The 26,227-nt window shown below is 46.7% G+C and overlaps 1 protein-coding gene across 10 annotated transcripts in view; it reads right to left on the bottom strand.

The window, feature by feature from the left end:
* The window catches only part of ADGRB1 (adhesion G protein-coupled receptor B1), a 280,813-nt gene that overhangs the window by 153,286 nt on the left and 101,300 nt on the right, over positions 1-26,227 (bottom strand). For 8 of the 10 annotated variants that reach the window (XM_015617986.3, XM_015617989.3, XM_015617992.2 and 5 more), the window contains exon 3: positions 7,186-7,344. The exons of the other annotated variants lie outside the window; for them this stretch is intronic. In XM_015617986.3, coding sequence (XP_015473472.1) covers positions 7,186-7,344 — 159 coding nt within the window. The remainder of the gene's footprint in view (positions 1-7,185; positions 7,345-26,227) is intronic. 10 annotated transcript variants of the gene reach the window in all.

Raw genomic sequence — 26,227 nt, 5'->3', positions numbered from 1 at the left:
CACATCCCCTCCCTAGCGAAGAGAGAAAAAACCCAGCAACAACAACCAAATCCCATCCACCAGGATCGCCTGCTGCAAATCAGGAGAGCTCAGCTGACTCCACTGGAGTCACATGGAATAGCTGAGAGCAGAGCTGAGCCCCAGTAATCTGTGATCTGGCAGCCAATTTGTTTCCAAACAGCAAGTACCAGACAGAAGATCTTTTCCCCCAAGGAGGTAAAACAGTCAGACATCTTTTCAAGAAGTATGAACTGCCAAGGGTTGAAATGGTGACAAATTTGATCCCGGAACCCTGAGAAAATTAATAAAGGTTAATGAAGCTTCAGTGTGGTGGCAGGAGTCTTTATTGCCATCCAAAAAGGGAAAGCAGAGGAGGCAGAGGAATGATTCAGAGAGTCCCTGCCAGAGCCAGGCTTTATATTCAGCAGTTTGGATCATGGGAGAGTTTGTGAAATTGTATTATTTACCATCACTGCTGCCTGAAAGCAGAACTTGAGGAGTCTAGGAATTGTCACGTGGACTCCTCCAAACCTTCCCAGCATCAGCTGGCTGCTGTCTGGATGGGATGGGACAGTCACCCACCTGCCATCCTCAACCAGACGTCAGGACCACAGACATCCTGGTATCTGCAAACACATTGTTCTTGTCTGGCTCTTTCCTGGAATAGAAAGGTCCCAAACCCTATGCTTTTTATTGCTAAAAATCAAAAATCATGGGACTTTTCCTGTGGGAGATTCAGGTAAAAAAAAAAGACAAACTCTAAGTAGTTTTCCAATTACTTTTTTCTAATTTTTCAATTACTAATTTTTTTGAGTTTAGTAGGAGACAATTTAAATTATTCCCATATCTGGGACTTCTCACATCCCCACTCATTCCTGGCCATACCCACACACTTTCATCTGCTCTGATTTAAGTCCTCTCCATGAAATCCCACAAAACACAAAAACAAAATCTCCACCTGCAGCACATTCCATGGGCTTCCCACAGACTTATTTAGGCTGGGAGGAGAAAGTGGGGCTGGGCATCAAGGAGTAGACACGGAGCTTGGATGGCTTTGTCAAGTGCCCAGAGGAAGGAAGGTGACAGGGAAAACCTGGGATTGAATATCCCAGAAGCAGTCAGTGTTTGGATGGACAGAGAGACAGGAGGCAGCACAGAGGGAAGGAAAGATAAAAGAGCAAAATGGAAGTTTTAATTGCAAGTCTAGCACCCTGAACCTCCTCTCACCAATTATTTGGGCCTGCTGTCACTGACATCTAATGACTTACCGCAGTCTTGAAGGATTGAATGATTTCCTTTGACCCTTGACAGGTATGACAAGTCTGCACAGTTATTTTTCATGCTAATTAAAGCCAATCAGGCCTAGGGGCTGAATGAGTGACCCTTCCAGCTTCCCCCAAGCCTTCCCCCTGCCAGGGTGGCTCCACTGCCGCAGGAAGCCTTCCCTTTGGAAAAGGATGTGCAGAGAAGCCAGTCTGTCTCTGTTTAACACAGAGCACAGCTGAGATTTAACCTGGACAGTTTCCTTGGGGAGAGGTGCAAATCAATCCTGGTTCCAAGCAAAGCAGGGAGACACCAGGTCTCTTAGGAACACGGGGAAGTTGTGCAAGTGCTGCTTTGCTGTGGGTACCTGAACTTTATGGGGTGGAGGTCAAAAAGTAAAGGCAGTGGGGACCTGGTTGGATTTCATCAGCCTTTTTCCCGCAGCAGGGTCGGCGGAGAGGAGTAATTCCGGGATTAAGGGAAGACCTAGACTCAATTTACATCCCAGCTGGATAAATGTAGTGAGAATGGCATGAAAAACCCAAGCACCTTTCAGATGCCGACAGGAGGAATAGAGGGATAATGCTCTTGGAACTAAACAGGGATGTTTCAATTGCAGGCAGAGGCAAGTACACGAGATTTTGAAAAGACACAGCTCAAGTGTGGATGTGGAGGATGATCAGTGCTGGCAGGAGTGGGAATAGGAAGCAGGTGACCAACACTTCTAATGAGAACATGCAATGTGTCAGACAGCACCCTGCAACAGGGAAAAATAAAATAAGGGAAGAGACTTTGAAGTGCTGTGGGCCAAGGTTTTAGCATCCAAACATGTCTCACCACAGCTACACACTCTGTACTCGTCCCCCAAACAGGAGAGGCAAAGAAATCAGCAGGATCATGAAAATTATTCGGGCAAGGTGGGATGGTGGGAATGAAGGGATGAACCAGAGCAAAAAGTGGAAAGGGATTATTAAAAAAGTACCCAAAACATTCAAATGAATCTCAGTGCAGTAAAACTGAAGGGAAATGAGGTGGCCATGGAGTTTTTGGGGTATCTATCAGCCACTAAAGAGTAAAACTGAAAAGCACAGAACTACTAACACCCCCTAAATCTCAGTGGATGGAGAAGAGGGACATTTTGGAGGCCACTGGATATACTGCAGTTACACCAGCTAAGAAAATTACACGAAGAATTTCAATTTCAACATCCAAACCTTGGGAAAACATCACTGGGGGAAATCTGTGACTCTCAGAGGTGAAGTGCCTGAACCACCAGTAAAAAAGGGGGGCAGGGCAAAGTCTCTGCAGCAGCAGCAGCAGCAGCAGCAGGTACCTGTAGGAGCTCCTCCAGCTTGCAGGGAGCTCAAGCCTGGCCTGCAGGGAACGAAGATGCTCCCACACATGCCCAGGATATTTCAGCTCCGTGGTTGCAGCAAAAAAATAAAAATTTAATGAGAATCAGGAGCGGCAGAGACTGAGGCTCAGCCTTGGGAATGTCATGTGGAACATGAATTCCTTCACACCACTAACGGATGAAGGGCGACATCCCGAACCTGCTGGAAGCTGAAAATCCAGCCTGGAGCAACAGGACTGTGCCAGGGTCACCCTCCTGCACCTGCAGGGTGTGGTCACCCCTTTCCCAGCTGTGGGGAGCTGTGCTTTCCCAACCTGCATATTCAGAAATGTCAGGGATGGCTCTGTGCAGCCTCTGCCAGATGGGATGGCAGGATTTCAGCCTGTTCCTCTGCTGGTTCTCCCTCCCCAGCAACAAACGCAGGCTGCCACATCTCTGATTGCTCTTACATGTCTCCAGCACTGCTGAATTCCGATGCTGGGGTCAAAGCTGTGAGATTCCCCCTCTGGTTTGGATCTTGTCCACCCAGGCTCCTTGTGAGGACCCTCTCCCCGCCAGGTTGTGAGCAAACCTGGCCTCAAGAACAGCCAAAAAGAGCCACTGGAGCACATCCCCTTCCATCCACAGTGGGTGGACCTGGGAAGTTCCTCTGCAATCTCCCACCACACTTGGGCTGACATTTTTCCCTTCTCTCCATAAAACAGCAGCTCCTGCCCAAATCCAACAGAGGGAGGAAATCTCTCTCTGTGTTGGAGAGGGTGATATCACCAAGTTCTTTAGCAAGGAAAAATCAGAATTACAGCAAAAACTTTGTGTTTTCCTTCAGATTACTCTCCAGCTGCCACAAATAAAGGCTCTGACTAAGCCAAGCTGCTGCTACCAGATAAAATTTCCTTCCCAGTTTGGGATGAGGCTTCAGTACAGTTTTTCCTCAGCGTTTCACAGCTTTTGGTTTTGCCCATGGAAAACTTACCTGGCTCACTTCCTGTTAGGCTTGGGTGTATATCCCTGGGGAAATTTAGCAAGATCATCAAGCAAGAGACTCTACTACATGAAAGAGCAGAGATGGTGGCCCAAATGAGTGGGAAAGAAAAAGGACCACATAAAAATGGTACCTGTGGAGTCATTCAACCACCCCTGAGCACTGATTTCAATCTCTGTGGCCTCCAATGTGTTCAGACTCAGCTCTGGGCTCAGGTGTGTGCACCCAGGTTTTGGTGACCAGGCTGGCACAAGTCACAGCTCTTGGAAAAAATGGGAGGTTTTTCCTGCCATTCCCACTCCTGCATGCTGAGAGCTGCTGAAGGCTCACCTGGGAGCAGCTCTGGAAGAGGAAAATGGCAGGACCTGGGCAAGGTCCACCTCAGGGAGAAGCTGTGTGACAACACAACTCTGGAACATTTGCCACGGCCTGGCAAAATGAAAAAAAAACCAAAAACCAATGAAACCCTCATAGATTCTTCCATAAAAGCTCCTCTCAGCAGCTCCAGGGAGCTGAGTGTCAGCACTCTGAGAAGTTACCCCAGAGGCTGGAGATCCAATTAAACACCTAAAACACTCCTGCTTCTGAGTTTTAAAACCCATCAGCTTCTGAGCCACTTTGGCAGAAGTGAGAAGGAGAAGTTAAAGACAAGAGATGGGTTTTGAAGGTGGTGGGGATGTCTTTGTTATTCTAACCTGACTTGCTTGGCCAGCATTTCCTCAGTGGACAAGTTTCAATTTACCTCCACAGCAAAGAGGAAAAGTATCAGAGCACTCATCCCTGTTTTGTTCTGGTGTTTTATCAGGATTACAGATGGTCCTTTGTTCAAAGAAAATGTTTTTTTCCTGCTTTTTTTTTTTCCTACTAGAAAATTAAGATCTCAGCTATTCCACAATACTTGGAGAGGTGGTCAAGTATTATTACAATCTGCTTAAAAGCTGAACAATTCAAGACAAAATTGTTTTCCTGGCCAGCTCCTCTTTGTTTTGTTTTTTTCCCCCCCATTTTCCCTCATTTTTTTCTTTTAATTAAAAAAAGAAATCATTAGAACATATTTAACTGCAGCTTATAATGAACACTTAGAATAATAACAGTTCCAGGGAAAGAATGAACATTCTACTCATCCTGAACAAATCTATGAGCAAAAGTCAATACGAAAATAACAGTGACACATTTAAAACAGGATTTTTATTCTAGTTTTAAATCCTCTTAGGTTTTGGTGCAGATCAAAGTAAAGAGAAGGAAAAGATATGTGCAAGAAAATTAGAAACCCTTCTTGGGTCAAAAGTGCATCTCCTTAGGCAAAGGCAACAGGGGACAGATTCACTGAGAAGCAAGTTCAGAGCCAAGTGAACAGTTCTGATATGAAGAGACACATATTTATCTTGAAGTAGGACACACAGACCTCAAGACATGCACAGAGAAGTCTCCTGGAAAGATTTATTTCTCACACACCTCCTCAAATCCTTTCCAGCACATACACATCAAAATGGGGCTCAGCAGTTTGTCTGCAAAGAGGGTCTTGGGACAATTAATCAGAATTAATTAATTTATTTATTTCAATGGAATAAATCAGTTTGCGCTGCCTGTGTGTATTCTCCTTCCAAACTAGGACTTTCCACTTAGCTTAAAATTCCTTCTTCCCAAATAATCTGAGCTGAACTAATCTCATTGCCGTTTGGAGGAGGAATTGACTGGGAATGCAATGGAAGAAGGACAGCAAGACAAGTGAAATGATTTATTGAATCATAGCCACTTCAGGTTTTTTGCACTTAGGATTGGCTTTGCTGAGTGTTGTATTCTGTGAAAAAGCCAAGTAAAGAATGAGTAAAAACCAATTCATTCTTCACTGCTGCTCTCCACGCCATGGAAATCCAACCCAGTCCCCACAGTTCTCCACCCCTCCTTGCCCCACAACCTCAGGGGATCTATCATGAAGAAGAACCAAGATCTGTCATGAAGAAGAACCAAAGTTTTGCCCCTAGGGAAGATCAAGGGAAGATGTTACGCCCCCTACTCAGTGCTGATGAGGCTGGCCCTGGAAAACAGGGTCTTCCCCCTGGAAAACAGGGTCTTCCCCCTGGAAAACAGGGTCTTCCCCCTCTCACCACTTCAAAAGGGCTGCCAGAAGAATCAAACAGGTCCCATGGACAGCTTGGAAGATGGTTAGGGATGAGGAAGGATGTCTTGCAAAGAGAATCTGCTGAACTCTGTTCCCCCTGAGTTCACCCAGCATAGGAGGGACACATTAAGGACCTTTTTTGCCTGTTATCCCATGTGTTGCCACGTTCAAAGAGTGACAGCCCTGCAGATCCCCCTGTCCCACTCCCAATGCCATCCCTTCTTCTTTTTTCACACATTGTTCGCCAAGACTGGTGTGGCCCTTCCTCCAACCCCACTCAGGCACACCCCAATCCCACAGCTGGACTTTTTTCAGGACCAGCTTCCAGGTCTTTGCACTCCTATTCTCCCTACAAGCCACAGCTGAGTCATGAATACAAAGTCACCACCAAGCATGGGACACACAGATTAAATATCCCTGGTGTGGGCAAACTTCAGAGGGAATTTAGCAATTGTGAGCCAAGGAGATGAAATTCAATATACCAGGTTTCATTTAAAAAAAAAAAAAAAAAAAAAAAAAGTCTAAGCCTAATTGCAACATATTTTAAATTTATGGAAATGTTAAAAAATGCATGAAATTATTTTAGCCCTTATTAGAGGAATATATTTATGTTCCTTTATTTGAACTTCCCCCTTATCAGGAGATACTTCCCAGCCTTTGAAGACGGTTGAACTTTCCTCAGTTATTTGACTAGTCAGAGGAGTTATTCAAACATTCTCTACTCTGAATTTGAAATAAAAAGAAGGGAATAATTATAACCAGTGATTTGCTCGCATTTGTTGAGCCGAGCTGTGTCTGCAGTTGGCTTTTCCTCTATCCCCCTCTCCACACAGCTTAAAGCAATAGAAGAACTGGGGATGAAAGTGCTGGAGTTCAACCCATCAATTTCTGACTGGTGTGGGCACGCTGTGCCCTGTTCTCTGGAGAAGAGGACCTGGAAATAGGATGCATTACAGGGGGAGAGTGGAGCACACACCGAAGCCTTTGCATCACTCAATCCATAACAGCCAGATCTTTCTCTACCTCTTATCACCGGGGGCTTCCATTTGTAAAAGAAAGGGGCAGGGTCACTGCTGTTGAACTAAACCAAGAAGAAGCAAGATTAACATCTCTCTTAGCTTTAATTATTTAGGAGAACTGAAAAAAATAAAAAGCCCTTCAGGACATGGTAGATTTACCACCAACCTATGAAAACCTGATGCAAGCCTGCTTATGGATTCCTATGAATTCTTTTGGAAGTCTGGAGGGTGGCAGAGGACCGTGCCAGCACGTGCATGCGAGACAGGCAGGGACGGGCAGCGCCATGCACAGCCGGCTCCACACATCCCCCTGGGCTCACTGCTCCAACTCAGCTTCCCTGAGCCTCTGGAGCACCCTCCATCCTTGATGGGGATGAGGCCAACCTCCTCCTCCCGGGAAGGGCGCCCCGGCCCCGCGCGTGCAAGGGAACATGCCTCCACTTACTATTGCAAGCCTTCCTATTGCACAGCCGTCCTTCCTCCAGGACTCCCTCGCAGGCCAGGCCCTCGTTGGGAAGGGGCTTGCAGGAGCGCATGCGGGTCTGCAGGCCGCCCCCGCAGTCCTTGGTGCAGTCGCCCCAAGCCGACCAGGAGTTCCAACCACCTGGGCAAGATCCAGAAAAGCCCCGTCAGCCCCAGAGTGAGCCCAGCGCCCAGGGGAGCCAAGGCAGCACCGGCCCGGAGGACCCTGCCATGTACCAGCTGCCAAGACTCAAAACTGGGGTGTCTTTAAAAAAGTGGTGGGGCTGCAGAGTAGCCCAGAAAGTCAAGACGGGGAAAGGAGAAGAATTGCCTGACTTTACATTGACTTGTCTTCAGTTATTCCTATTTATAGAGTATAAGAAGTGTTTGGACAACACCTTCAGGCACATGACAGGGCTCCTGGGGCTGTCCTGTGCAGAGCCAAGAGTTGGACTTCAGTGATCCTTGGGGATCCCTTCCACCTCAGGATATTCTATGGTTCCAACTAGTCCTGCTCTTCCTGTGCTTACTGCAGCAAAGAGCTCCCCTCTGACAAGACTCTGCCCATTTTGTGTCCTGTTGGCTTCTAACCTCAGAAGACACGAGCAAAAACCACTTCAAGGTACAAATCCAGCATCAGTGAGGTTGTGTCTCCTCCTTGTGCCACCACACAAACACACGATGTGAAGACAAGGAAGGTGAGAAGGGATAAGGGCTCTACCACTCATATTTAAAAAAACAAAAAAAAGACTTTTCCTTTCCCCACACTGCAGACCCCACCAGGCACAGAGAGGCACCACTGTCAGGGACAGCTTTGGTGGGGGAATAACATGGGAATGACATTCTCCTCCACCACCCTTTGCAGAGCCCACGGGGAGTAACCTGTGAGCACCGTAAAATGAAGGTGCATTTTTGGCTCCTCTCCCCAGCCACGCTCAGTGCTGGTGTCAGCAACACTCAGCTTTCCCCGGTGTACCACAATCTACAGCTCTGAAAACGGATGGATCCACCAAACCACCTGGCTGCAGGGATGATCCTGCTACTTAAAGGGAATTCTGAACCTCTGCAGCCTTCTCCACCTGTGTCTCTCCCGCTTCCTGCCAAGAGCAACCAGCCCAGGTGGAACGTCCATAAATGCTGGTGGCAGGATGGACTGTGAAAACCATCTGAATCTGGCTGGCATCCCAGAGTCCAAACACCTGCAGGGAGCACAGCAAGGCTGCATTTTGGGTTGTAAAAGACAGCAGGGGATCATCCAATCCTTTCAGGTGATGGATAAGCTGTCACATCCCTCAGTGGTCAGTTCACTCCTCATCGGCCACACGCAGCAATCTAAAATCTGCTGGAATAAGCCTCAGCTTCACTGTTCTGCTCCATCGTTTGTCCACCTCATGGGGAGGAGCAGAGGTGGCCCTTCAGCCCAGAGGTGGCCACTTTCACATGGCTGCTTTTCCTGCTGTGAATTCTCTCATTACCCACAGCTACCCTTGGAGATGTTTCAGGTCCAGGGGATTCAGCTCTGTGCTGTGCTCAGGCAGATAAGGATAACGAGCTAAAGATGCAGCGTTTTTTTTAAGACAGGAAACACTGGGAAAATTCTTGTTTTTAAAATAAAAATGAAATATCCCCCCCCCTTTTTTTTCCCCCTTGCCAACAGACAGAGAATTCAGAGATGCAGATGATCCACTTCAGCTGACTCAGTCTCCCTGAACTGCTATTTATGAGTTCCTGGCTGTACTCTGAGCTCTGGGCTCTGCTGGTCCTTACACACCCTAGACAGGACACCAGCCCTGCCTGGAAAAACAAGCCCAACTAGGTGCCAGATCAGAATTTGGGGACATTATCAGCACCCTCCTGCACAGGGATGGGCAAATACTCATCCACCTCCACAGCAAAAACCCACGAGTTCATACTCTGCTACCTCTAGCCTGGTTGTGGTTTAACTTTTCCCTCCAAGACAGAGTGAAAATAAACACAGGCTCAGCAACATTCCCACTGCTGATGGCCATGGAAGCTACTCAGATAATTAATCATGAGAATAACATGGAAAAATGGAGGAGCAGGAAGGAAATGGAGGGCAGTGAACTTGCCAGCAAAGTGCCCAGAGATCCTGGCACCAGCATGGAGGATGGAGCTGTTACTGGCACAAAGCAAATACTTGACCTTGAAGAAGACTGTCTCTCCCTCAAAAGTCACTTTCTGTGCTGGTCACTTTCCTAAACAGCTTGTCTTCCATCTCCTCATGGGAGACAGATTGTGTTTCCTTTGTAAGAGAAACCTTGGGTGTAATGGGAGGTATCCCGATGCCAGGCTCGAGCTGATCAATAGGATATCTGTAACCAAACCCGTTTAGGAGTTAATCAGCTCCTGGCTTGCCCTTCTCAGGATGTCCTTCTTTCATCTCACTCCCTTGCAGATTAGGAGTGAGGCTGGGGAAGGGCGAAAGCAGCTTCATGCAAGCCTTGGCTTGGATTGTGATTTATTTGGGATGTTTTTTGTTGAGAAAAAATGCGTAATTGCTCCAGTGTCTTTAGGAGTTATTTTATATTGTGTTTGTAAGAAAAATATGGGCCTGGACTCACTGGTTGTTGTGGTGTCCCCAGTTTGATGATGGATTATTCAAACAGTTCTGCATTTTGGGGACTGATCCCCTAAAATACACAGAAAAATTAATGCTGCCTGGTCTCACTGCAGGGAAGAAGGAGGGATAACGAAGGTGCCAGTCTTTGATTTCTTAAATCACAGAATCATGGAATGGCTTGAGCTGGAAGGGACCTCAAGAAGAGATAATCTTGTTTCCACTGCCCTGCCATGGGACACCTTCCACTATCCCAGGGTGCTCCAAGCCCCCTCCAACCTGGCCTTGGACACTTCCAGGGATGGGGCAGCCACAGCTTCTCTGGAAAACCTTTGCCAGGGCCTCACCACCCTCACAAGGAAGAATTTCTTCCTGACATCCAAGCCAAACCTTCTTTCTTTCAGTTTGAAGCCGTTCCCACTTGTCCTGTAACTCCAGGCCTTTGTAAATATTCTCTCTCCGTTATTTCTTGCTGGCTTCCTCCAGGTACTGGAAAGCCACAATTAGATAACCCTAAAGCTTCTCCAGGTTGAACAATCCCTGCTCTCCCAGCCTTCCCTCACAGCAGAGCTGCTCCATCCCTCTGATCCCCTTGGTGTCTCCTCTGGACTCGCTCCAACAGCTCCAGGTCCCTCCCGTGCTGGGGAGCCCTGAGCTGCAGGCAGCTCTGCAGGTGGGGTCTCACCTGAGAGGGGCAGAGGGGGTAATTCTTACTCTGATTATCCCCAGCAATGGGATAACAAGGCAAAATAATACAAAAACTGTCACGATCTCAAATCCTTAATTGTAATGAGATCAGTTTATGAGGTTGAGCACAGATAACTTCCTTCCTCCTCTTACTCCTCAGTTTCCATCCTATTTGTGAGCAACACAGAGGAGCTAGAGAAGTACCAGGGCACTTAGTAAATCAACCCAGGCATTTACAGCCAAGACAAAGGTACTCCCCACTTTATGGAGCAGTCTTTTTTTATCATCAGGTTGTACCATGGTCCTGACAAATTAAATGCTCCATGTTATTTGTCTTGTTTACTGTCTGTCAGATAAACCTTTTGAAAACCCCCTTCTTTTCCCAGGTCTAGTCCTTCACTGCTTCAAGTGATTTGTCTTTTTTAGTGGAGCTGTAAACAAGTGATAAAGGGTCTATTATATGAAGTTATTCCTATCCCACCTTTCAGTGGGGAAAATGCTGTGCCATGAGGGAAAACACGGGGTTCTTGTGCCCACTGCTGCATCTGGTTTCTGGAAACAAGTGGCTGAGGGAGCTGGGGGGGCTCAGCCTGGAGAAAAAGGCAGAAGGGAGCTTTCATCTCTCCCTACAACTCCCTGACAGGAGCTTGTAGTGAGGTGAGTGTCAGTCTCTTCTCCCGAGTAACAAGTGACAGGATGATCTCAAGATGTGCCAGGAGGAGTTTTAGATGATTTATTTGGAGAAATTTCTTCACAGAAAGGGTTATTAAAGCACTGGAACAGGCTGCCCAGGGAAGAGGTGGGATCACCATCGCTGTGAGTCTTCAGACAAGGTGTGGATGTGGCACTGGAGGACACGGTGGTGGCGAACATAGTGGGGGTGCTACACTGGTGGTCAGGCTTGGTGACCTTTTCCAATATTAATGATTCCATGATTCTGTGAAAAGAATGCTCTACAATGGCTGTGGCATCACACAGATGCTTTTAGCCCAGTGCAGAAGCTGCAGGAGGGATGAAAGTGTGATGTGGTCCCTGCAGAGGCTGCTCAGCTGCCCGTCACTCAGCCTCTGCTTGTCGAGCTGACACAGCCCCAGTGACTCCCCATCCTCTAGAAAACATTCATCCCCACCTGCCCACCACACAATCCCTCGCTCTGCCCCTTCTTCCACTGCCAGCACAAGGTTGGGTGTTTTTTTGGTGCTGGGAAGCGAGGACACCACAGGAAATGCAGTGCAGACTGGCTCTGAAGTTAATGGGACCCTTTGCAGGCAGTCCCTGCTACCCCTGGGGTCCCATTCCACGAGCTCTCAGCAAACTGCTGCTCCTGCTGATCGATGCGGCTTGAGTTGCCATCTGTCCTTAATCCACAAATAATGAGGCTGCTGCAACTGCTCTATAAAGGGTTTTGCTTTTCAAAGGCACTGAATCCTCTGAAGGTCACACACCCAACCCCTTCCCACTTAGTGAAGTTTTTCTCAGCTAAGGTCTCGTAGAACCACGGAGTTCTCTCACCTTACCCTTTATCCCCCTAAACTGGAGGAGCTGTGGCTCATGCCCCCAGCTCCAGAGGTCCCCATCACAACCAGCAGCTGTCACCTTGATCAAACAGCCAGGTTTAACTTGCATTTTTTTATTTTTGGAGAGCAGCCTGAGCTCCTAGAATGTGTTCTAACAAAGGTGGCTGTTGCATCTGGAGCTCGTGGCTGGTCTGAGTGCCCATGATTCAGGGAGGCCTTTAATCCAGTTTCTAAAGAGTTTTCTGATCCTCCTCAGTCAGTTCTTATCATGATCATGGACTAAAACAAATTACTTTTCATGCAAGGCTGACCCAATGCATTTTAATTCTCCAGTTAAATGGAGAAAATTCCAAGATGGTTTACATCAACCAGCAAGCTCATATTTGGCATTTCTCTTCCTGAATCTTAAGCAGAGATGCCAAAAGAAAGGGTCTTTCCTACTGCAAATTAACTGAGAGGGCTCCACTTAGACACCTCATCCAAACACCCTTGATCTTTGGGAAGATTTGCATCCCGATCCAGAGTTTATCTTTGCAGCTGACAGCTGCAATGTGTCTCAGATGACAGTCAGTCAATCATGCCTTTTAATTTAACAGCAATCCCTTAAATTAGATGGCAGTGACAACAGCAAAAACTAAGGAATCTACACGAGACAATCAATAGAGCACAGCAAAAAGAGCTTTGCTGACACTCCACATCCACCTCCGATTTAGTTTTTTTGGATTTAGCCTCTCACTGACCCCAGCTGAAGACATGTCTTGTTGGCAGCTGTCTCCAACTCAGCGGGTCAGGGCATTTTTTAGTCTGAAGAACATGTCCAGACTGCAAAAACCCCACCACAGCTCTGTGTGCTACCACTGACAATACTTGTAGTGGAATTTGTATCACAGTTTCTGAATCATCTCAATTAGCAAATGAGTGGAAAAAATGTCATTTCTTATGCAAATAGGGGGAAGGATACTGAAGGAAAATCAAGAGTGAGATTGTCTTATACCATCTGAATCCTAAATTTGTTACACAATGGGGCAAGTGCGGGAGCTGCTCCTTTATCACTCTCCTTTCTACTGTGCTGGGAAAGAGCAAGTCCAGAAGGGGCTGTTCTGAAGAAATCCTTCTATTCCACCAACCAGTGATTGTTCCCTGGAAAAATCATACATTCAGTTTGTTCCTTCTGTGGGAAAAAAGGAGAGCGATCTTTCAGGGAGATGTCCCCTCTTTGTGTCCCATGCAATGAAAGTCCACAGCAGCACAAGTGAGTTCCAAGTGGTTCCTTCTCTGCCCTTTCCAACATAAATCCCATGTAACACTCTGCTGTTTTGCAGATTGTGCACATTAATATAAAAACCAATGCCCCAAGCTCCCTAAAAAGCAAAATCATTCATTTCAAGGACATGCAGTGATAGGACAATGGTTAAAAGAATGGTTTTAAGCTGAAAGAGGGTAGACTTAGATGAGATAAAAGGAAGGAATTATTTCCTGTGGGGGCGGTGAGGCCCTGGCCCAGATTTTCCAGAGAAGTTGTGCCTGCCCCATCCCTGGAAGTTTTTAAGTACAGGTTGGACAGGGCTTGGAGCACCCTGGGATAGTGGGAGGTGTCCCAGAACAAGAAAGGAACGAGGTGATCTTTAAGACTCCTTGCAAACCAAACCAATTCCACAACTGTTTGACTTTTCTCCAGGATAAGGAGATGGGTGAGGGGAGAAAAATGATAAACATGCATTAAAAGTTCATGAGCTGCAGGGCAAGGTAACCAGGGACTGGCTGCTCCCTGAATTTTCCAGTGCTGGAATTGAGGGGTATCAAGTGGAACGGGCAGGAGGCAGGTGCAAACCCAGTGAAGGACATAATTTACAGACACAGAGCTGTGTCAAATGGTGCAATGTTTTCACAGCAGGAAAAGGAACCAAAGTTGCCATGAATATAAAACATAACTGGGGAAATGCATGAAAGGCAAACCCATAAATGTTAATAGATAGAAACCCAGCAGCTCTTGCTCAGAAGTTCCCTGGGCTTCAAGCAGATGAGTTGTACAAAGTTGGAAAGGACCTTCAGGATCATCAAGTCCAACCTCTGACTTTGTTGAGCAAATCACAGCGCTCAGTGCCACATCCAATCATTCCCTGAACACTTCCAGGGATGGTGATTCCATCACCTCCCTTGGCAGCCCATTCCAATGTCTGACAAGCCTTTCAGTGAAGGAATTCTTCCTGATGTCCAGCCTGATCTCTCCTGGCACATTCTCTCTTTTTGTCTTGCTGCCTGGGAGAAGATTTCAAGCCCCACCTGGCCACCACCTCCTTTCAGGCTGACTGGATGTTGTATGTTTGTCTTGTTCTGATATTTTCCCTTGGTAGCCACTACTAATGAAAGGATATTGGGCCAAAAAACCCCTAATCTGGCCAACAAGATGCTTCCTGGTACTTTCCCTGTTGCTTGACCTCTTCCTACCTTGACTTTAACCCTGTGACTCTCCTTCATGGAGATGTGGTCAGGGCACAGCCAGCTGGAGTTCAGGCCAGTATTTCCCACCACCAAAATTGCCTAAATCTGCCCAGGTCACTCACTTCTGGGCACCCAAATAAATGATGTAATTTTTGAAAGCTGCCACTGATTCCCACAGCATTCACAAGTCTCTGCAAATTAAGGTAACGGGGTCAAACCTGGACAATCATTTAGGACCAGCTTCAATCTCCCTCTGCTCTACAAATCACTTAAGGAAGATGGAAATGAGGCCAGTATGCAGCTTTCAAGGAAACCCAGCATAAAGCTCTGCTTATTACATGAATCCCTGCAAATGAAACACGAGGGATAAAGAGAGATTATTTATGTGGAAATAGTGGGGGAGGTGGGCAGGGAAATGAGAAAGGGAATGTTTAGCCTGAATGGGAGATCAAATAAAACCATGGAAGGATCTTCCCACAAGAAAGCCATAGAGGCCTAATCATTTAACTCATTTCAAAGCAGAGAAGGCAAAATATTAGCGAACAGACTTGTGAAGAGAAACCCAGCCTGCACCACCAGGGAGGAATGAAATGCTTCCCCGCCCTGAACCTCTCTGAAGTTGTATAAATCGCACCAGAGCTGGTTCATGCACTGTTTGCTTCTCCATGTTGCTGCAGACCCCAGTGCAAAGCAGAGAGGGGATGGATTAGCTCAGCCACATGTGTCTCCCTGTGGTGAGGAATACATGATCCCATTCAAATCTAACTGTGCAGCCCGAGCTGAGTGAAACTTCCCTGACACCAGGATCACTGTCTGTTTTCATAAAAGGCAACCAGAGGAGAGCATTTGTGAAATTTCCTTTCAGGTCTTTGCATGATCTGTTGGGGATGTGGTTTGGTGGTGGGCTTGGCAGTGCTGGGTTAATGGCTGGACTCGATGATCTTAGACAGCTTTTCCAACTTAAACAATTCAATGATTCTCTGTTCCATCTTTCCTGGCTTGAAGGGCAGTGATTTTCATCTATAAAACACTTGCAGAACACTGCATAAACCCATAAATGCCATGAAATGTTGCAACACCCAGGGATCTGCAAGTCCATGCAATTCCATCTTGTTTCCTGGACAGCATTTCCACCTGAAGGATTCCTGTGGTCCCCAAGACTGCAGTTTCTCACTCCTCCACGAGCTGTCACATATTTCTCACCACAAGAGCACTGCAAGGCAGGGCTGTGCCATTTTTGCTTCTGAAGGATGAATTGGGGAGGTGTGTGAAGCTAAAAGGCTTGCCCATGGTGTCTTTACAACACTGAGAGGAGTCAAATTGTCTTCAGCTGAACATCTTCCAGGAGGACAGAGAGAAAATCACCCAGGGGGACAAGGCAGAAGCCAAATGTCTCCTCTCAGGGCAGTTTTGATGGGGACACCATACAATTTGTGCCTCCCAGCTCCCAGGATAGAGCCAGAAAGGCAAACTCCAGCTGAGGCAGCACCTCTGCACTACTAAACCAAATATTTAATGTTGTTTTGATAGGCACAGCCAATCCCTTGTCAAACAGAGATGTCAGTGATGTGGATTTTGCCTGGAAGGGGAACAGAGGTGTCTGAAAACCACAGGGATGTGTTTTTTTCTTGTGTGGTCACCTCTGAGGCAGGCTGGGAACAAGCAGGTTGTCAGCTGGCATTTCTCCTGCCGAGGTCCTCTCCTCCTCCGAGCTGTCGGATCCACTCACCCTGCACGGTGAATCCAGGCTGCCTCGTTGGAAAGAGGCTCTGAGTCCCAGTTCCTGACACCTTGCTCGTGTTTTTCACTGCAGAAGGGAGCAGGTTTCAGGCTTGTCTCTGTGCCTCTGCCTCTCTCCAAGTCCCCTCGTGAAGAGGAGCACGGGCAGAATGGCTGGCTCGTGCAACACTTGGGCGAGGTGAGGGAGAATTTGGGGGAGGTTAAATCATAGAATGGGAGAATGTTTTGGTTTGAAGGGACCTTAAAGATCACTGAGTTCCAACCCTCCTGCCATGGCCAGGGACACTTTCTACTATCCCAGGTTGCTCAGAGCTTCATCCAACCCAGATTTGAACACTTCCAGAGATGGGACATCCACACCTTCTCTGAGCATCCTATGCCAGGGCCTCACCACCCTCTGAGCAGAGAATGTCATCCTAAATTCCCCAATTTCTTCAGTCCAAAGAGAAGGCAGGGATAGGTTCAAACCATTGGAGGCACCCAAATGAGAAGCTCCTTTCAGGCTGCTTAATGAGACTTTCAGGAGGCAGCAGCTGCAGTTCTGCGTCTGGGATAATCACCACGTGGTATCCAACATGCCTTGGCACCAAGGACAAGAAATCAATACCATCAACCTTTACCAGCATTATAATGACGAGGTTAATATTGATCTTTCGACACTGAGGTGTGGTATGTGAGTCCCTAGCATCATTGCTGGGAATCTGAAGCTGGGGCACTATGAAACAGACTGCAGGCACAGCAATTTGCTCACAGATCCCCCAGAGACCCTGGATTAGAATGAATAAAGCAATTCTCAGCCTGATTTGTAATTGACCGTTCCCAAAGTCGTTGGCTTTCCTATCAGTGGTGAGAGGGGATTATTCACACGTGTCTGTTATGCCCCCTCAAAGCCCCAGAGCGGCACAAGGAAATGCCAAATGGAATTTGTGTGGCCCTGCAGGCAGCAGAGTTGTGGTCTCAGCCTGTGTTTTTAGCCTGAAAACTAAATAGGAGTTAAGCTCTTGCTCTTTATAATGCCTTGATATAGAGCAGACTTGCTACAGGTGACGTCTCCCTCTGATTTCTCCTGTAATCACCACTAAAAGAAAACCTCTTCCCCAATGAAAGCATCTCCACAAGAATTTCTTAACCCTGAGTCTGCTGATCCAGTCCCTCATTCTGATAATCTTCAGCCCTGAGAGATCAAGGTCTTAAAGGCTTAAACCCCTTTGTTCCTAGAGACAAATCTGATGTGAAATTCCCTCGGTCTGAGGTCCTGCTTAAGAAAAGAAAGGCAGAGAATTGAGCGATTAAATCATCACAGATGAGGAGATGCCACCAAGGCTCAGCATTTACCCAGGAATTTGTAAATGACTTTTCCTGTTGTTCCCATTTGCCATTTATATTCCAGCAGTGTTAAGAGGCCTTGAGTAAAATGAGACTCGTTCTGGGACTGGCACTCCATAGGCAAAACAGTCACAGACAGTCCTTGATCCTGAGAGCCTGCATGAGGCAGGGCCTAATTGCTGCCCTGATTGGAGCTACAGAGCGAGGCAGTGAGTGTGTGTGGAGAGGGAAGAGAGGAGTGGGTTTGGTAACAGATATACAGAGATTCAGACCACTTCACAAATTATCGACCCTACTTAATTGCTAATCATCATGTGCATTAGCTATTTTTATTTTTATTTTTTTTTCTGTGAGGGAAGGCAGGCAAATATCCCTGTGCTACAAGATTGTCTGAACAAATAGGCAGGTTCTGGGCGGACCAAGGGTGGTGTTTTCCTCCCAGCACATTCCCCAGATTGACTGGAAATTAATCTATATGAGAATAGAGGTTGGAGACAGATGGTGGAAGATTTCCCTGCCTCCTTTTTCCCTTTTGGTGCTCGGAGGAGTCAGGAGTGGTTGGGTCATCCTGGATTGCCAGGACTGTTCAGGATGGAGAACCAGGTGACTCCCTTTCCCTGTAACACTCCATGGAAAGAGGAACATGGCTAAATCCCTTTTGGACAACCTCATTGCAGCCTTCCAGTAGTTAAAGAGGTTTTAAAAAGGAGGAAGAGTGAATTCTTACCTGGACAGATAGTAACAGGACAAGCAGGAGAGGTTTTAAAGTAATAGACGAGAGATTTAGATGAGGTATTAAGAAGGAATTCTTCACTCAGAGGCTGGTGAGGCCCTGGCAGAGGTTCCCTAGAGAAGCTGTGGCTGTCCCATCCCTGGAAGTGTCCAAGGACAGGTTGGACGGGGTTTGGAGCAAGCTGGGACAGTGGAAGGTTCTGTCCCATGGCAGGGGGTGGAACAGGGTGATCTTTAAGGTCCCTTCCAACCCAAAACATTCTGTGATTCTATGAAGGCAACCTCCCCCAGAGATACCAACTGCTTGGACAGCAATTCTCACTTCACACAAGGCAAACAACCTCTAATAACTGTACCTACTAATTACCCGTGACTGCTGTCTGAGGAGCTGTGTCCCAGTTCATTTTTCTCTGGAGTCTTCTGGGATGGCCCATGAAGGCCAAAAGCAGGAAGCTGGTGAAGGATGGATCTGCAGTGCCTGGCTTCAGAGGCTTCCCAAATGTCTCAGGTTGGATACATCAATCTATTTTTTTTTTGTTGTTTTTTTTTTTTTGAGCACATCAATATGAGCCAAGAGCAACATCTACTGGCCGAGCTGTTTAGCAAGACCAAGTGTGGATCTGGCACAATCCATGGATTTTACACATCTGTGAGATATTTTTAGGTACTACCCAAGCACCAGGATTAGCACCAGCACTTCCCAGCTGTGCAGGCTGCCACCAAAGCAAATATCTCACCCCTGCACACCTGGCCTTGGCTTTTATCCATCCCTAATGTGAAAATTGCTTTTTTAAGCCCACTGTGTCCTGGGTTGCACATCTCAATAGATGGAAGTATCTGTGTATCTCCATTTCTTCTTAGCAAAGTGCTCCTTGCACTTCCCCTTGAGGTTTCCTGGCATAAAACAGGTTAAAGGGGAGTAGCAGCCCATTTATTACCACCAAAACTGCAAGAAATCTTTCTGTGGGGGGTATTCAAGTGGTCCAACTTTATAGATCAAAAATAAAGGGTGAAAATTTGGAGGCTGAGCCTTTTCTGGTGTCTCCTGGTGGGAGCTAAAAGAATGTGTGGACTTCAAAATAGGAGCTCAGTGTAAGAAACGGTGCTGGCCAAGCTGGGTTATGAGGAAAGATAATATGAGGGAGCTCCACCCCCCAAAACTGTCCAGATGTGTCAAATTCAACACTGTTATCAGCCCTTGGGTTGTTTTTTTTTTTCTCAATCCATCTCAAAAGTGTGGGAATGTGTGGGAATGAGAGCAAGAAATCAGTGAAGCTGCACCCAAAAAATGTTGGCAAGAAAAAAAAAAAGTTGAAAATGGAGAGACTGTGAGTTCATCTTACCAGGAGGAGTGAGAAGAAACCCCATGAATAACAGGCACAGCTCAAGTCTCCACCTCTGCAGCCTGGAGCACTCAGCTGTTGGGGCACTGACAGGAGAACAGAGCTCTGAGGAACTCCAAAGCACATAAAACACAATTTCCTCCCCTCACAAGGGCCACTTCTTCCCACAGAGCAGGATTTAAAGGGGAGAAAGACAAAAGTAGACTGATCTGTATTCTGAGCTGACTGCAAGATCCCAGACCCCCCTCTAGAGCATTGCCAGGTGAGCAACAAGCCCAGGTGGTTTTAGAGGTCTTTGGTGCAGATCTGGCTACTTGGGCACTTCGTAAATAAAGGAGGAAAATAAGAACTCTGAAAATACAGACTTTATATTTGGACATGTTGCTAGAAACACCCATTCCTCTCTGCTGATTATAGGAGGGGACCAAATGGCCTCTTTAGGCATCAAGGATGTTTTTTGGCCAGAGACATCAGGGATGAGAGATGGCAGAGAACCACAAGTGGTGAAAATGAGCAGGAACCACAAGCCAAAGCTGTATAAAAGGAGAAGGAACAGCCCTGCCTGCTGCAGGCAGGTGGTGAACTCGCTCTATCCAGGTGCCTGGTCTGCTCCTGCTGACTCACAGCCACATCCAGCTGTCCCTTTGGCAGCGTCCTCTCAGGACAGGACCTGCAGGTGCTCCATGCACACCAAACTGCAAACAGGGCATCTGAGGTGTGCAGGGAGCCCTGCCCTCCAAAGAGACAGGACCAGCTGCATCACAGGACTCTGGATGTGTGCTCAGGCTTGTCAGAAATCTCATGCATCACCTCAGCAGAGCCATCTTTGCCTGATTTCCAAGGTGGGAGTGTCTCTGGTAATGATGGGAAATAGGATGAGGTAGGAAGGTGCTGAAGCTGGGAAAGACAAATTTTGCTCTTTGTGGCCATGATCTTTGGACATAGATCCCAGCTGGAAACAACCCTGTGGTTTTTACTAAGCCTGTTGTAGCCCAGAAACCCCACCAGTCACAACCTTACCCAGAAAGGGATTGTAACCAAACCCACCTCCTTGGACAGGTGTGGTACCTGCCCACAGAGAACAGTCAAGACAGGTAAGAAAAGTTTTTGTTCTGCTTGATTCTGGTCCACAGAGGATGGCATGGCTGAGTCCATTTGTAGGAATCCCCTTTATGAGGAGGACAGGAAGGTTCTAGAAGGGAAATGAATCGCCCAGCTCCTCCAAACTGCAGCACAGACTGGGGTTTGACCCAATGCCAACAAAAATTCAACAGGACCAGGATTAAGATGGTCATTAAGGCTCATTTTGCCTCTTCTTGAGGATGCCTGGCCTTACCCAATGTTTTGTGGTGGCTTCTGTAACTTCCACCTGGTTTTGTGCCCTCTGGACATGACTTCAGTGCAGCACTTGTGGGAGGAAAGGGAAAGGCCACGGGGAGTTTGAGTCTTCCTCCACTCTCTGCCAGAATAATCTCCTGGTTACAGCAACTGGTGCATGGAAAGTCATAATGACAAGTGCTTGGGAAAAGGGAGTTGTCTTAAACCTAAGAAAAAAAGATAACTCCAGGCTACAGAAGCCCAGGGGTCTGGTTTCGGCCTGATGCCTCCCGGAAATTATCTATTTCTAGATAAAAAGTGTAATCAAAAAGCTGCATCCAAGCAGATGGGCTGGTTCTGATCCCTGGCTGAGCAGACACAGGAGAATCCACGCAGGTAGTGCGTGAGCACAGGCCAAATAAAGAACAGAACAGCAACCCAAGACAGGAGGGGCACAAGCCTGAAGGGAAAGGTTGAGCTCTGGTGTCTCCCTGAATAATACAAGGCACAAAATATTCTGTTACCAGCCTGGGGAGCAGACAATTAAAACACTACTTGAAGCAAATGTCTCCTGACTCTGGCTCAGAATTTCAATTAGGCTGGGAAGGCTTATTGCACTTAAGTGCAGGTTAGTGACATTTCAGGAAGGAGAGATTGATTGGGAGCTGGGTCACAGCTCAGCAGTGGGGATCATGTCTAGGGGCCTGTCCTTAAAAACAATGTGTGATCTCTGCGTGGCATTTTCCTTGTTTAGCTCATTTATGTTTCCTTTGAGAATGAATAATCCCAGTAGCCAGAGCTGTGTCCCCTCCTTTCAAACACTGGCTTCTTTTCTTACTCATTTCCTATTTCAAAGCTCTTTAAGCATGCTTAGGTGTCCAAGTAGTACTTCCTCTGGCTCTTCTCTTCTTCCTAAGGTAATTAACCTTTTCTTGTCTTGAGAATCAGTTCCTGACCTGCAGGAAACTTTTTCCTTACTGGTTCACCAGTTTAGCAGAGCCATGGAAAAGAGGAGAGCATCTGCTACTACAAACTGCAGGAACAACCAACCTCACTCCAGCTTTTCTCTCTGGAAAACAAAGTGGGAAAATGCCCTCAGCCAGCTCAAAAAAAAAAAAAAAGAAAATATTATTGGAAGACACCAAATGTGCACCAGGGAAAGTCCAGTAGGTGATAAACCCAGACAGGACAATGCACCAGTGTGTTTGTGCACAACACTGGATTTTTTTTTTTTCCATAAAACATCCCAAAATTCATTAATTCCTCACCATTCCCACACATCTGTACTGAAACTACTGTTACCACACAACTGCACGGGCTAATAAACACATCACACAAAATGAAACCCTCCCAGAAAGAAACACTCTGGTCTAGCACTTAAACTCCAGCACAGACAAAAACCCTGCTAGGGACACACACTGGGGAGATGAGGAGTAAAGCAAATAATCAGATACTATTAAATCAACCAGGAGAGGTTTAGACTGGATTTTAAGGAAAATTTCTTCACTGGAAGGGTGGTCAGGCATTGGAACAGGCTGCCCAGGGAAGTGGTGAAATCACCATCCCTGTGAAGTGTTCTAAAGGTGTGTGGATGTGGCTCTTGGGGACATTGTTCAGTGGTGGATTTGGCAGTGATGGGTTGGAATTGATGATCTCAGAAGTTGTTTTTTTTCCAGCCTTAATAATTTTCTGATTCTATGATTTCTGCAACTGAAAAAGCTGCAGGTAAAGGAGCCTCATTTGGACCCATGATGGGCACACTCATGGACAAGTCTAATGGGTGCTCTGCTCAGAGGGGGTGAATTTAGTTTTTAATCACCATTAATAGATTTTTTTTACCCTATAAACCTGATGGATTGGTTTCTGGAACCGTGGATCCTTCAGTGTTCTGCCACAAGTGGTTCCACAGGTTCATGATGGGCAAACCATTTTATCCTTGTACTCTCCCAAAAAACAGGTTCAGCCTCTCAGGGTGGCAGGGTTTGATGGACTTGGAATCACGAAACAGAATCACAGAATCATTAAGGCTGGAAAAGACCTCTAAGGTCATTGAGTCCAACTGTTAGAAATCATACAGAGTTTAAAATTTTTATGTAACTTGAGTCAGGGGTTTCATTTGCCTTTGCCCAGGGGGAAAGGAATTGAAGTTTCTTTTCAAAGGACTGTTTCAGCACTCGAGGTCTGATGAGCTGAACACCTCAACAGACTGGGAGTAGCACAGAGGATACACAAAAAATAACGACCATTAATGACCATTAATGAACATCAACTCCAAACATCACCCATGGCATGGTCAGAGACACCTGGTCTGGGAAAAGAGGAAAGAGAACTAGAATGGGAACCTAATTAACATCGAAGGCAAAGGGATCAATAACCAATAGGAACACAAATACCAAGAAATGTGCAACTTGGGACCAATGAACTGGTGAATTTCACAGGGTTTTGACTATGTAAGTGTGTGAAAAAGACAGTAAAATTCACGTGTGATGGAAGGATTTTCTCTGCACAACCCGGGAAAAGTGTGGGTGAAATGATTTCTGTTGTACATACTGGTCAGAATAAAGTAATGCCTTGATTCTCTAACACTTAAAAAATAAAAAATAAAAAAAAAATGTTGGAGAGTTTCTGGCACTCAGAAAAGAGGTGAGAGCATCCTTCCTCTCAGGAACCAGCCAGCTCCCATCCCAGCTTTTCCACTATGATCCCAAACATTGCTCCTGTGGGGTTTGCAGGTCCTTGTCATCCCTCCTGACTCTCCACCTCTAACCTCAGAGCCAACCCGCACTCAGCAGACTTAGAAAAACCTTTCCTAAATGCCAGGCTTTTCCTTTGGAAAGGGATTTGATCGTGCTGAAAGGCAAATATTTGCCAGAGGAGGTTTTGATGGGTCCTTCAGGGATCTCTGCACATGCAGGGCAAATTACTGGTGCTCCCTGCTTGGAGCAAGTAGTAAAACATGATTTTTTTTTTATTATATTTTTTTTTTCCCTCTCCAAATGGTGTTTTCTTTTCAGCCAGCTCTAAGAAAGGTTTTAATATCAGAGGAAAGTCCATTTTGTGTCGTCACTGATCATTCCCCACAGAGCCATTCATGGCCCAAAGCCCCTCAGAAACCACCCTGGCCCCCTGAAAGCACCGTGGAGGTTTTCCAACGCCCCTCCAACAGATTATTCCTCTCTACATCCGTGGAGTGGGATGAATCAATGGGGGACCCAGGAGGGTTATTTTGCCCGTGAATTATTTACACCCACTGGGTAATACTTCATTTTCGACTGGCCTTGTTTTACGCTTGTAATTTTTAATTCTTATAATTCCACCTCCAGCAAGCAGAGGCTCCTGAGAGCAGTAGATTATATCTCAGCGGGCACACTCTGGGAGGCATAAATAACCTCTCCTCTGCTGACAGCACATGGGAAATGGGCTGGGCTTTCACTGAGGTTAAGATTTCCCCCCTCTCTCTCTCTGTCTTAAAGGAATCTTTATCTCCGAGAAGCTATTCTGTAACATGCCTCTGTTTGGTAGCAAAAGAACTATTTAAATGCAAATGTTGACTTTTTGCCAGGGGCTGGAGGGAAAATACTTGTCTAATGATGTCCTTCCAAAAGTACAACTGGTGCTGTTTGTAAAGGAATTGCATCGGGAGGAGTTGGGACTTTGGTTCCTTGAGCTTCTAAATGCCTCTGCCCATACTGACTTCTACCCCTTGAAGTCACTGCCAGGAAAAAAAATAAATTAAAATAACCCAAATATATAAATATTTATGAAAAATATACTAATATGCTAAAAGCAAAGCACTCTTTTGATAAGATTTTTTCTGCCCAGACTTCCAAAGATGGAGGAATTGGGATCACTGCATGCTCACTCAAGTTTGAGATGTTTGGGTTGTGGTTTTTTGTCTCCTCGGAGTTTTCAGACTTTGACTATCTGGGTGACAGGGTCTGCAAGGTGATTTTTGGGCTGGGGCCCACTTGGAAGGGAAAGAGGAGAAAAGGTCAGTGAGAAGGAAAGAAGACCTGGAGTGAAGAAAGAATGAAAAAGATGCCTGGAGCAGGGTGATTAATTTTGTCAGGGATAAACCACTCTTTGGTGTTTTGTACCATTTTCCTCTGCTGATTCTGATTTAAAGCCAAAATTAGCCAGACCTTCCAGACTTGCTGGCAAAGCAAACAGCCCAGGGACGCTGAAAGAAGACCAAAGTTACACCGAAAAGGGGGAGGGAAGAAAACACAAAATACCCAACCAAGACCCCCACAGGAGCACCTTCACCCACAGCCAGAGGGGAGAATTAAACATATACCATGGGTTTAATTTTGGGCCGTGTCCCCTGCTCCCCATAACCAAGTTTTGTGGAGGAGCAGGTAGGGCTCAAAACAGCTGGAGACAGATTTGTGGGATCCATCAGGAGTGGATGGGGTAGTGCCTGGAGACAGCAAAGTTTTCCTCAGAGAATGTGAGGAAGGGGTGGGTGAGCTGTTAGACCTGTCATACACCGGAGCTGCAGCAGGAGCTGGGAAAAATCCCAGTGGGTCTGTCTGTGTGATGCTCCTCATGAGCCAGACCAAGGCTTCCTTCATCCTTCCCCATCCTTCCCCATCCTTCCGCATCCTTCCCCATCCTTCCCCATCCTTCCCCATCCTTCCCTATCCTTCTTCCTCATCCTTCCCTATCCTTCCCCATCCTTCCCCATCCTTCCCTATCCTTCCCCATCCTTCCCCATCCTTCCCTATCCTTCTTCCTCATCCTTCCCCCTCCTTCCCCTCTCACAGCTCGGGCTCTGCAGGCTGATGAGCTCCAGCCCGCTGTGATTTGATGTAGTTCAGTTACCAAGGAGACAACGATCTGCAAAGGGGAACCTTTGTGGCATCCGGGGGAGGAGGATCGATGCAGATCATTCCGGGCTTGAGGATGGCCCCAGGCCCAGAGCTCAGAAGCAGGGGAAGAAATTGTCCTGCTCCTTGTGAGGTATCCCAAACAGGCTGCAGCCTCCAAAACCTCCAAAAAAACATTTTGAATGAGATCAGTCTACCTGTAGGATGAGGAAGGGCCAGTCTGTCCCTAAAGCCCGTCCTTAGCACCAGTTAGACTGTTCAGCTGGGACACTGGAGAGGAGAAATGGTCACTTTGTCTAACATCACCCTACATCTCAATGAACCTGATGGGAAAACAATAATGATCACCTCACAAAGCTCCTTCAGCTGAGAGGAGCTAGAATTGAGGTTTCAATATTCTGCTTAGATCAGGGCTCATTTTTTAGAGTGGGGTAGAAAAGTTTGGCAACCTCCTGCCAGCATCCTGGCCTTCCCTTTTCCTTACCCTCCGCAAACGAAGGGATTGTCACCCTGC

The sequence above is a fragment of the Parus major genome, chromosome 2 (genome assembly GCF_001522545.3).
Source record: "Parus major isolate Abel chromosome 2, Parus_major1.1, whole genome shotgun sequence".
In the NCBI taxonomy this organism is placed as follows: Eukaryota; Metazoa; Chordata; class Aves; order Passeriformes; family Paridae; genus Parus; species Parus major.
This window is presented reverse-complemented; position numbering and strand designations above follow the sequence as displayed.